The following is a 12,869-nucleotide window of genomic DNA, read 5'->3' on the forward strand; positions in this document are numbered from 1 at the left end:
ACCTTTGACCTTCTCATCCCAAGCTATCCAAAATGATTATTTCATGTATGTAGATCTTAAGCAGTTATATAGAATCCATTTTTCTTTTTCTGTCACAGCACATTTCACCTCTGACCTTTTCATCAAAATCAGATAAACTTTTTCCTTACTTCAAGTACAATCCAGTCAAAAAGTTTGGTCTGGGTCTGTGAAGCAGAATTAATGTTATTCTGCAACAAACATTTTTTTTCTTTTAGTCCCAGTGATCTTGATATCTTACCATTTAATCTACAATAGGTTTCTTCCTTACCACAAATGCAAGCCATCTACAAAGTTTTATAAAGGGATGGTATAAAACAAAAGTTAATGGGTAAAAATTTAAGGTAACAAACTGACAAATGGATGAATGGACAGAGAATATATGATCCACCTTTGGCAGCAAAATAAAAAAAAAGATAAAAAGCTGAATATGCTTCAGGGAAAAATGAATACCTCCATTGATATGATTAAATAATTTTAAAGGCAAACAGGGGCAGCAATTCATTATGATCTCTTTGAAAAGAGTGAAAATCTAAAATGACCCAAGTCTTCTTTCATAAAGCCTGGTACAAATTTAGTTTCAATCCAGGTAGTCTTTCTAAAATTACCAAGTGGAGCTAAATTCGAGACAGATGGGTTGCAATGTGATGGACAGACATGGGCAACACTATATACCAACCTCTGCAGATATGGTAGGAGAATAACAATTTGAAGCATGTATCCAAACCCTTCAAGATAACTGAAATGGTCAGGGACAAAAAGTTAATAGCTTCTATCTTTTTTTGTCAAGATGAACAAACCAATAATGACTATTTAATAGTCTGACACCTCTGGCTAAATGAAATCCTGAAGTTTGTTCTGGTACATCTTTGCAAATAGATTGTAAATGCTTTACAATAGTGTAAATCACATACTTTGGCACCATTAAATTTTAGATTTAATTTAGTGTATTCAGCACATATGAAATACAACGTTTGTGTGCAGGTAAAAAATGGAAATTACTTTTGAAAAATCTCTTTCTCTCTCTCTGAATTCTTACTTAATAAAACCTTTGCTACATTGTATCAGTTTCTTTCACTGGAATGATACAAGTGCAAATTCATTTTCCTTGCTAAATTCTGCTTCACTGAAGAAAAAAAAAAAAAGGTGTGATTTTGATTAATTCCATGGTTGCATTATAGTTATACTGATTACATGGCCAGTGAATAGGCATAAAATAATAAGAGCTGGCAGTAATTTTAAGTTAATCAAGCATTAGATTTTACAACAACAAACAAGTAAACTATGGTAAGAATATAAGATGACAGTTTAATTCACATGACCCAAATAAACTGACAATTCCTGATTATCCACTGAGATGAAATCTAGTTAAGACCATGGCTATTAAGGGACAAGATGACCTTGGCTTTTCTCTTAATCCTAAAAGCAAAGCACTGCTGTGCCATGTGACCTTGGCCTCAAACTCAAAAGGATGAGTGAGCATGCTGTGGCATGAATTATCCAAAATATGAACAAAATTCATCAAGTGCTTTAAGAAATGAAAAGCAATGACAAATCTGAACCAAAACTGTAACAAATTATCTAGAAGTGTGACCTTGATCCCATGAGTAGAGCAAATGTAAATGAATCAATCGTCTTAGCTTCTTGCCATATTAAGATAACCAACCAAAGCTTTAGATTCGAATCTTGTGGAAAAGTGTCAGATAATTAGGAAGTTTAATATTATATATCAGTCAAATCTACAGGAATGGTCACCTTTATATAATAGCCACCTAGTCACAATTAGCATTCTAATTTCCTCATATCAAATTTCCTAATATAATAATCATCTGCTTTCCACAGTCAGCAACCAGACTTCTCTTAACAAAATAATGGTTTCCTACTGCTTGAGCTGTCAATGACCACTCAGTGTAGGCAATTTAACTTTTGCTCCAAGCAGAAGACATTGCTTAGATAAAGTGTATTATGTGAACTGATGTCTAAATATTTATTTCACTTGTGCTCAGCAGAATTTCATTACAGTCAGTGCAACTCGAACATGTCAATATATATTATTCAAAAGTGAGGTGCTTATCATCAGGGAAAAGGGATGAAGCAATTCATTTGCTGAATGGTGGGAAAACCAGTCATTTTACAGCAGCAGAAATCGGAGCTAGCTTTTGTGCCAGCATAACAGGTATGGTTTGACATCTTCATCTCTTTGCTTGTGAATTAAATCTACCTCTAATGAAAAAAAGTTCATTTCTGATGAGAGATATGGGTTACATCTCTTTTCTTTAAAAACTGGAGGTCATTCAATATTTACAAGCTTGTTTGTAAAGGCAGACAAAGATTTGTTTCATGTGTTACAAACATCACACAAAATGTCTTTTGACTTCCCTATTCATCAGAGGTCACTTGTGAAGCTATGTGCCTTTTGATTTCAGTGAGTTGAGCAACTGGTTAATCCAGATACTGTTTAAAGTGTCAACAGCTGTTTCTAACCCAAATTATACAAACTGGAACACACAAAAAAAGGAGACAGTCCTGTATTTCAGACTCATATGTAAGCTCTCAATTAGTGCTTCATCATGGTGCACAAAACTAAGATCAATGCGTTTTTGAAGCCAATTATGATTTAATTTATAGGATGGATTAAAGTGAGTCTGGTACACTAATCTTATGTAGAATGAAATTTTGTGAGAGGACAACATATACATGTGTTTTATAATTGTGTTCAATGATACACTGAACTTAATCTGTTTACCAAAAAAATGATAATGCATTAAACAGAAGTACCAATAATGATAAAAATAAGAATAATAATTGTAAATAATAACAACAATGGTATTCATGCATGGTATTTGTTCATAAATCAAGCTTAAAAAATGAAGCTGCAAAATGTGGTCATCTCTGTACAAAGGCCAGTTTGGAGGTGGCTACTGACAGTTTTGATTAGATATTATTGGCAAGTTGAGATCAATCAATTGATAAAGAGAGATATTTATCAACTGCAGTAACAAGTTCCATTTTGAAATTGTTTCCTCAGAGAAAAAAAAAACAGCATTTCCTAAAAGGAAGGATAAACTGAGATGGCCGATCCATCACAAGATGAAGATGCAGACTGAATATATTTACCCTTTTTTTGTAACAGATATTCCAAATCAATCAACAACAAAAAATGGTTTGGTAGATAAAGAAATTTACAAAATATTTACCTTTATATATGCCAGATTCAATTCCATTCTGGTAAGGAGAGGTAATACACTACTTCCCCATTTAGGTAAATGATATTAGTCATATATTTAAAATTTAAAGCGTTTTTTTTAATGAGAGAGAGAGAGATTGCTTTAAGTCACAATGCTCAAGCATGATTCTTTTCCTTGTTGAACAACAACCCATTCAGATGTCAACATTAATTTTTGAATTGTATGATAACACATGGCAATGAAAATGCAGATCATGTTAACAAGGCATAACACTTCATCGTCCATTACTGTTCAAGTGCTGAATGCCAATCTACATGAAAATTACTGCACATACAGACTATACAAGGAACTGTAAATCAGGAAATTAGAATAAAGAAAAAATGGGGGGGGGGTATGTGCTTCTTGCCATTAAGGTTCCAATAGTCTTTGACAGTTTTTGTAAAGACTACCAATTTTGCTGAAACAGCTTAATCTTGTACCAAGTGAGATTATCATGTGTGGCAGTTCTAACAACTCCGATTTCACTGACATTGATAAATTACTGTTCTCATTTGGAAACAACATCTACTTAAAAGATGTCAAATGCAACTGATACACTGACCACAAGAGTTTCATTTCATAATACCGCTGTTGCACACAAATTATTAACAAGCCCCCTCCAAAAGTTAAAATCGTTGTTATTCTTGCACACACACACACTCCAAAACCAAAGTTTTTTATTACAGTTCTGGTGAAAAGTATTTTCTCTGTCCCTAAATATTTTCAACATAAAAAATTAATTATTTCTGGCATCCAAAAGCATGAAGTAAATACTGTAATCACAACACTGAAATGATCTGAAACAATATATAAGAAATGACAAGAACGTAATTCATATAATAAGAAACTACTATGAAAAGTACCTTCTAACATCTTGACCATTAGTTGCTCTAGTTGGTTTTTCTTGGGGAGTCGGAACCCGGGCATCTCCAGGACTGAAAGTTCCACTCCTTTTAGGGATGCTTGTGTTATGAATTACACTGTTTTTAGGGGTAGAAGTTGAGGAGGATGTTGCAGAACCACTCTTCTTTGGGACAGCTGGCCTAGCTGGGCTTGCTGAACTTGCCTGAAAAAGAACTTAAAGATATAGTCTTCTCCTCATCTTAACCGAACAAAGCATATAAAAGTACAAAACAACAAATTTATTTAAATGTTGTTCAAGTATATATAAGCCACCTCTTCCGACCACATAAAAAACTCTGTCTCAAAAATGTCATTACTCTTGTCATCATTCACAAAAAGATTACTGTAATTTATGTAATTTTTCACACAAGCCTGAAAAGCAAAGAATATATAATGCTGCACAACTATGTTGCTATGAGCTTTGATAAAATTTAACATATACACTCAGACTTCATAAGTGAACTGCAAACATGGTCATCGATCTGCCATAGCAAATGTGCCAGCAGATCAGGGTGAGTCGTTTTACTGTTTACTCCTAAAAAGGGAGTATACTGTATGTGGACTGCAATAAATAAATGTGAATTACTAAATGATATTGTAATGAAAATTTCTGTGATTATGCTTGAAGCAGTTTTTTGTCTATAGGATATATATAAAAATTCAGTATCATTGTTATTTTTCAGTATGTGCATCTTCAGGTGATGACTATAATATTTACCAAGGTTCATGGCAATCAATTATTGTCTGCAGAACAAACTGCATACAGCTGATGACTGTGACAGATCGATGGACACAGATTTCTACATACCCATGCCTCTAACACAGTAAATGGTATAAAAATTAAAAGGCATAATTTTCACACATAGAGCAAGACATCAATGTATGTTCCAAACAACCTACCACTCAAGTTTAGATGACCATTTTTACCAATTAACACAACATTTTATGAGTGTTTTCATTAACAATAACCCCCCACAAAATGAATATACATGTATACTATTTTTTTTAAAAACCTTTTTTTTTAAGTTCCCATCCTAAGATGGGCAATTAACCAAGTATATAAATTTACCGAAGTTTATTTAAATTCATCATATTAAGGCCACTGTTTATTGACTAGGACAATGAAGTCAACTGTTTTGATGATACAGGTCAATACATACCTCATCTAGAGGCAGGGCATCAGAATCTGATGCTCCTAGTCAATATCATAGAATGAAAATCTTCATCTACTGACTTGCCATCAATTACAGCATCAGAACTAGGTCAAGGCTTCAAAGATGAAGCTTTGGTATCCAACCATAAAATTATGTCTGCATAGTGCTGATTAATGTATTCAAGATGGGGGCTTTTATACTGACCTACATGGTTTGTAACAGATCTTACTGTTCAGAGGATTAGTGATAATCAAAAAGAATACTGTCCAACTATTTTTCGAACATTGTTTTCATCTATTAGCATCATATTCCCTTTGAATAGCTCATTTTTTCCTCTGCTATTTTGGGGGTTTTAATCTCTGGTGGCTTTAAGGCAACCAAATACCACCCTATGTTGATTTCAGGAATTAGAAATAGCACATATCATCATGCATTACATAGCTGCAGACAAGTTTTTAATTGAAAATATGCTGAATCAAATAGTGTGAGCAGTTCTTAATATCATCCATATCAGTGGATAAATTACCAAAGTCCCAAGAACTCCATTCACTTCATTTATGATAGTGGTCAATTTATTTGTTATTCAATTTAGATATTGTAACAATGACTGGGTATTACCAAGAAGAAGGAAACAAATTTCATTTTATATATATATATATATATATATATATATATATATATATATATATATATATATATATATATATCTCTTTTATAGTAATTTATTTTTACTTCACATGCTGAAAGTGCAGATATTAAAAGCATTCTCTTTGAACAAAAGGTGTGAATTTTCTGATGCAATACTATTTCAAGGGTCATAAAATGTAATATTTAGCCACTGTGTTTCTTTAGCAGGTAATTACTTTTTGTGCACCTTCCATCTGACCACTAAATTGTTAAAATGTCTCCACCAAAAAATTCCACTATGCACTTGTTAGTCACATGCTAAACCAACCAATGAAAATAATCCACAAAGTAACCAATGAAAATAATCTATGATACAGTAGCTGGCAAGTGGCTAAACCAACCAATGAGAAATGCTGATGCTCATACATCTGCATGTGGTTAAACCTTCACTTGCAACTATTTACAAAAGCAACTTTTATTATTTATTAACAGTATATGGCAGAGAGCACAAGTCTAGCTGCAAATGTTTTCTGGGCAGCATCAGACAATAAGCCAATCTAGATTGGAAAGTGAATTTTACTTGTGCACAAAATTTTATTAAAATTCCATCTACTGCCACTAAATTGGCCTTAAGTAAAATTAACTTCCTACAATGTATTGGGACATCTCAACTACAACTGTGTGACTGGCAAAAGTGCATATTCCAGCCTGAATACTGAACACACACACAGTACATAACAGTGTTGGCCAGTGGTTACAAATACCAACACATGACTATAAAGCAGAAGTTTGTTATTCATCAGTTATTCATCAGTTACCTGCACCTTGGGAGAATCTAACATAGTTCCCCCTGATGGTGTTTTCCTTCCTGAGAGAGCACCTTCCTTGGTGGAGGATGTTGTGTCTATTGTGTTTTGCCGCCTGGGTGCATGTGAACTGGACTGAGAAGTGCTATTACCTGGTGCCCCTAGGAACAGAAACATTTTGTGAGCAATCATACACAAACAATAAAACAATAAATAAGGACTGCATTTTAAGAAACACAATATGACTGAGTTATATTGTCAATATATCCACTGGTATAACCACCAAAACCCAATGGTCAACTAAGTGGCAAGACCCAAAATGCAGGAATGCTAGAGGTAGCAGGAAGATTGTAATAAATAATGTATCCCACTTCCCTGCCCCAATGATCCCCTTCATGGACATGACCCTGGGCAAACAGCGGTATTAGAAGAAAGGGAAGAATGAGATGATATATTAATTGGAGATATTAAATGAATCGAACGACAAGTTATATGAATATTAGAAACAACAAGAGTATCTTAAACAGCAAATTACACACTGACCCATATTTACAGAGAACTAGTAGGCCATGATATACTCTGGAGATTACTGACTAATGCATCTCAGTAGACTTGACCTTTGATCATGGCATGTGGTCTTGAACAAAACTTACTGTTCACAAGCCACTATTTCTTAGTAAACTCACCATCACCTACACATAACATTGAGACCCAAGATCTATGTTTCTTTATTACCTTATCTTTAAACACTATATAAAGTTTGGTCAAAAACATTCTGTAGAACAAACAATATTCCACAGAACGCATACTTTCTCCGAGTAAAAATGACCTTGACATTTGACCCCACAATAAAATTCTTTTGTTGTTGTTGTAGGGTTTAACGCCATTTTTCAGCACAGGCTATATATGGCGGCCAGTATTAATGGTGGAGGAAGAACCCAGGAAAACCCTGGAAAGAACCACTGACCCACGAGAATCTACTGGCAAGCTTTCTCACATACCCACATTGGCCGAAACTGAGACTCGAACCCACACAGACAGAGGTGAGATGGCAGTGATCCGTAACAGAGATCGCATTAGACCACTCAGGGCACCCTCTTTTCTTGTAAATTATCTACAAAATGGTGAAGATATAAAATCTCTGTAGCAACATTTTTCTTCTTCTATTCAACAAATTTGCTTTGATCACTGATCTCTTCACTCTAAAGTCAAAAGGCTTGTTCCTAATGCTCAAGTATAAGCCATCCAGAAAGTTTGGTCCAGGTATGACATGTAAAATATTCTGCAATGATCTTGCCACTGGACCTTTTGACCCCAAATTCAATATAATTTTCCTCACCCTAAGTGCAAGCCATTCACCAGTTTGGTGTAGGTCTATGATGTAGAACTAATTTTAGTTGCGTGGAAACTATTTTTTATTCACTGAAACACAGCAACCATGACCTTTGATCCCCAAATTGATTGACTTCTTCCTCTGGCAGTGTGCAAGCCATTTGCGAAGTTTGGTCCAAGTACATAACGCAAAAGAATGCTACTGTGTTAAACAATTGTTCTCTTTTCAATATCTAACCATGACCATTAATGCCAAAATGTAGACTTCCTCCATAACCCAAATACAAGTAATCCACTAAGTTTGGAAACTATATGGTCGCGAACTAAGTTATTGTGCAGAAACAATAATCTTAATAGATGGATGAACAGATGCACATCATATTATGTTCTGCTTAAGGTGGTCTTATAAAAAAGGAGGCCAGGTAGTTCTGAGATTGCTCATGTTCTAACAAATGCCAACAGTTGTATTCCAAATATGAACTGAAATTGGCTAAGGGGTTACTAACCACAAGAACTGAAAAAACTTTAACCAAAGTTGTCCACATGCACGCTCACAAAATGAGAAGCCAAATGCTATTTGCCCCTTCCCCATGCCATTTTATTATCAAGGATCTGTGTTCTGATATTTACTCAAAGTCAACAGCAAAAAATTATTTTATTATTAATTCCTTTTAAAATTACCTCACAACATATCAAAATACAACATTGTTACATGTTTTAAAACTTGCACAACAGCAGAGTCCTCCAATGATTAATAGACAAAATATGTCAACATGGTTAAATCAATCAAGTGCTAAATGTATACTGTACAAAACTAATTCTATCAAGAAAAAAAGCAGTGTAGAGATTGAAATTAAAACCTCACCCGTAATGCTATTGTACATTAAAAATGATAAAATGAAACATGCAGCCTAGCATATTAGTATCATGCATCACATTATATCTAGTGTTAGTCAAGTGTATTACAAGGATCTTTGAAGAAAGTAGTTTTATAGCAATTTTTTCCTTATCACAAATATATTAAATATCTGTCCATTCCAGTCAGCCTGATGCAAAAGTTACTACACGTCAACCCTTAAAGTGATATACAGTTTTATAGTACAAGATTCCACAGTGCAAATTAATTGAGAAAAAGATGCAAACTACACATAGCTTTTAAATTGTCTTTATTTTAATTACTTGTTTTAATTTACATTTTAATTATAAACCCTGCATTAAAAATGACTGTTATAGTCTGAACCCTATTTTAAGCATCAAGTCATCCATTTAACTTGATCTGTCTGTACTTGCAGGTACAAACACACATAAAATTACAAATTAACTTTGTATTTCATTTGCATTTTTGTTGCTTTCTTAATGAAAAAATAAAAAATGGCTTTAAATAAATACTCTACTCTTTAGAGGCTCAACCATAAACTATGTACATCTGTTACAACTTTACAACCAAGTTGTAAAAATCACAGGTGTAGAACAGGTAACAGTTAATAAACATTCAGTCCAAGTCTGTAATAGATGTTCACAAAACTGCAGTTTTTTTTGTGTCATTGATTCTAGTACATATGTCATCTTATGACCATTTGTGAGCTTGCAGTCACCTGTTCTCTACCTGCTCAGGTGTTACTTGCAAAGAACATTAGGAAAAGTATCTCATTTTATTCATCTACTAAAGTATGGGGTCACATATTCAGCACCCCAGTAAAAACTGAAATCAAAATTTAAGCACCAAACCTATGGTCATAACCAATGAAAAAATGAAAAAGTTTAAATTTATGTTTGTGATGGTTTCCATTATCTCAAGTGACTCTTTTCAATCAATACCACCCCAGTTAATATCTGATCTACACAAAGATTCATTTCATCTGTGACAAAAAGCAAGAAATCCTCATCAAATATTTGCCAGAAATGGTTTGATATTCTCCATTTCTACATTTAATTTCAAAATACAGCACAAAATCTGTTTTAGTACAGTCAGTATGTACATCAAACTTATACGCATCATCATTTTCAAGCTATAAATCACTCATTAGTATTTCCAGAAACACTTCCTCAGTTTCAATAATCTTGTATACTTCAAAACTTTCAGAATCTCTATCATCACCACTATTATCAGCAACCAATATCTGCCAAACAAAATCCTCATCTGAAGTTGAGTCCTGTTGGGAGTCAGTTATGTTTAGTTTTCAAGGTAATGCATATTGTGACCAAACATTTGTAAAAACTTCTTTGATTAATGCAGGTCAAACTGACAGAATGCTTATTCCTGGGCCCAATGTAACAAATTCAGTTTCACAACCAGTACTGTTAAGCTGAAGCACCCAGATGTGCAAACAGTTGTGGCATCATTAAAAAACCTTCATGCCAGGATGCTTTCTGCCCTCACTTATCAAATCATGTTAAACAGCATTTAGCAGCTGTAAATGAAAGTTTTTCTAGTTTTTGCAACAGTGGCTGTATCTGATGGCAGATCAGCATCACATGATCAAAACTTAAAAGACCTTCATGCCATGACATTTTGTTTCATATCTGGTCAAATTCTGTCAAGATTTGTTTTAGAAGTCGTTTAATGACATTCTATTTTCAGTAATAGTGGCCATACTTGATGATAGATATTTACAGATGAACAGATTTTAAAAACTCCATGCCAGGATGCATTCCATAAATTTGGTCATATTGTGCCAAGTGGTTTTTGAGAAGTCATTTAAAGGATTCTCCATTTTTTTGGTAATAACTGCTACATTTGCAAGAAAACTGGCAATTGTAATGATCTGACAAACATTTATGATAGATGCTTTGTGTAAAGTTTAGTTTTTTTTCAAAGAAATTGTAGATGTTTGCCTACTGTTGGCAAATGGTAGCCATATTTGATGGCAAATCAAAATCATTTGTTTAAAATTGAAAGTCTTCTATGACAGGGTGTTTTCTGTCAAATTTGAACAAATTCTGTTAAAGATTTTGAGATGAAGAGACAAAAAGTTGTTCAAAGGTTTTTCTATTCTGTACGTAAGTTGTGGAATGCTGAAAACTGAGCTTTTTCAAGGTCTCATAATTTTAAATGTACATGTCAAATTTGGTTGAAATCCAAAATACATTCCTAAAATTATGATACAGAAACCTAAGTCCAGAGGAAGGACTATCAAAAACTGCATGCCACGTCTGGTGCAAATTAAAACTTGCTTATAAAGTTTTGCCGTGGAAACCAAAGTGAATAGGTCAGTCAATCAGGAAGATCTAAATGATATATAGAAGATTGATAGTTTGAACTCTTTTTCTGTCTCATCAACTGGACAGAAACCTGTTCAAACAAACATGTAACTGTTACCAGCATAGACCCAAGCAGAAGCAGTGTATATCTGATTCTCCATGTGCCTTAAATTCTGCAAAAAACTTGAAGCAAACAGCACAATGTGCTGGCACATTAATAAAGTTCAAGCTGTTATTGTCCACAAATAAATACAATTAACATTGATATACTGGTTTATTGATTTCTTGCTTAAAAAGGTTTTTAATTACATGAACCCGAGATATTAAACATTTAGTAAACATATTTTCATTACACCAAAATTAAACCATTTTTGTCTAATAAAAGGATGATAACAATGGTAGTTTAATTTTATTTTTACACATATACTAATACAGGATTCTTCAAACTGAAAGTGGTACAGATGTCATTCGACATATTTTGTCATCATTTTTTATCCTGGATTTTAGTGAATTTTTCGATATAAAAAGTATCAAGTGTGCACAGAATCAATTTTCCTTTATTTTAATCAAACTGCGACTTTAAGGAACACATTTTACTGTACCCTTTAAATTTTTTAAGCAAGATGTTTCAGTCTTCTTTTTTTTCTTTAAAAAAGGCAAAACCATTTTTCTCAAAGGAAAATTGAAGAAAAACAGTTTATAGAAGTATCCCTTGCCATGGTACAAGCATGCTACTACTACAAGACAGAGTTACTTTTCATGCCATTCCCATGCCCATTGTTGTTATCCCCACCATGACTGTATCGGCGTCGACCCTGAGAGGAGCTGCTGGTTGCAGATTGGCTGCGTGTCACTTTGTTTGGTGACTGGTTATTGGTCTGGTTTTCACTGTGTGGCCGATTGGAGGTTGCATTTACAGGAAGATGCCTTAGAGACTGACTGCTACCTGACCGGTCACTGCCCTCCAGCTAAGGAAAAAGCAATATTTAAAATTATTGTAAATACAACTCACCTAAGTGGTCTTCCTTACAAAGGATTAATAAAGGTCAGTGGTATTAATCCATTTTTACAATGCTGGCAATCTGCACTTTGCCTGCAGAACCTAGTAATCAGTCATAGTTGCAAAGGGTTAAATAAAGATCATTGGTGTTTTTATTTTTTTTTGTTGCAATTTGGTCGGTCATAGCATTGTCAAAACATATTTCACCTAAAAATCAAGATTACTGGTATCATTCTGCAGGTGGTTGCTCGCTACAGTGCAATTACATAATAAAACTCATGGGTACATGACAATCATTGTCATGCAAGACAGGCAGTTTCTCATACCAATGGTTTGCTCAAGGCAGGCTTTACTGTACAAAGTAAAATGTGAAAAACTTTGGAAAGAGTAAAGGGTCTGGGAAGATCAATATTATTTATCCTGTATTGATTTTATTTTCCTGTATAAATTTTAACTTCAGGTATTTCTCCAGAATGAAATATTTTTTTCTTCTTACAAATTCAAATACTTGTTCCATTGCATAGGTTTCTTATTCTGACAATAATATAAACGTTAAATTTCATGTGATAGATCAAACAAAAACAACTAGCAAACTTGAATA

General features: G+C 33.8%; 1 protein-coding gene across 8 annotated transcripts in view; it reads right to left on the reverse strand.

Annotated features, from left to right (window-relative positions):
- Positions 1-12,869, reverse strand: part of LOC149804599 (MAP/microtubule affinity-regulating kinase 3-like) — a 184,194-nt gene that overhangs the window by 46,417 nt on the left and 124,908 nt on the right. For 7 of the 8 annotated variants that reach the window (XM_089942108.1, XM_089942151.1, XM_089942143.1 and 4 more), the window contains exons 13-15: positions 12,023-12,236; positions 6,748-6,896; positions 4,109-4,311 (exon numbers count right to left, since the gene is read on the reverse strand). In XM_089942108.1, the coding sequence (XP_089798234.1) occupies positions 4,109-4,311; positions 6,748-6,896; positions 12,023-12,236 (566 nt within the window). The remainder of the gene's footprint in view (positions 1-4,108; positions 4,312-6,747; positions 6,897-12,022; positions 12,237-12,869) is intronic. The other variant, XM_089942117.1, reaches the window with a different exon arrangement.

Source organism: Sinohyriopsis cumingii, chromosome 2 (genome assembly GCF_028554795.1).
Source record: "Sinohyriopsis cumingii isolate HCF-2022 chromosome 2, ASM2855479v2, whole genome shotgun sequence".
Lineage (NCBI taxonomy): Eukaryota > Metazoa > Mollusca > Bivalvia > Unionida > Unionidae > Sinohyriopsis > Sinohyriopsis cumingii.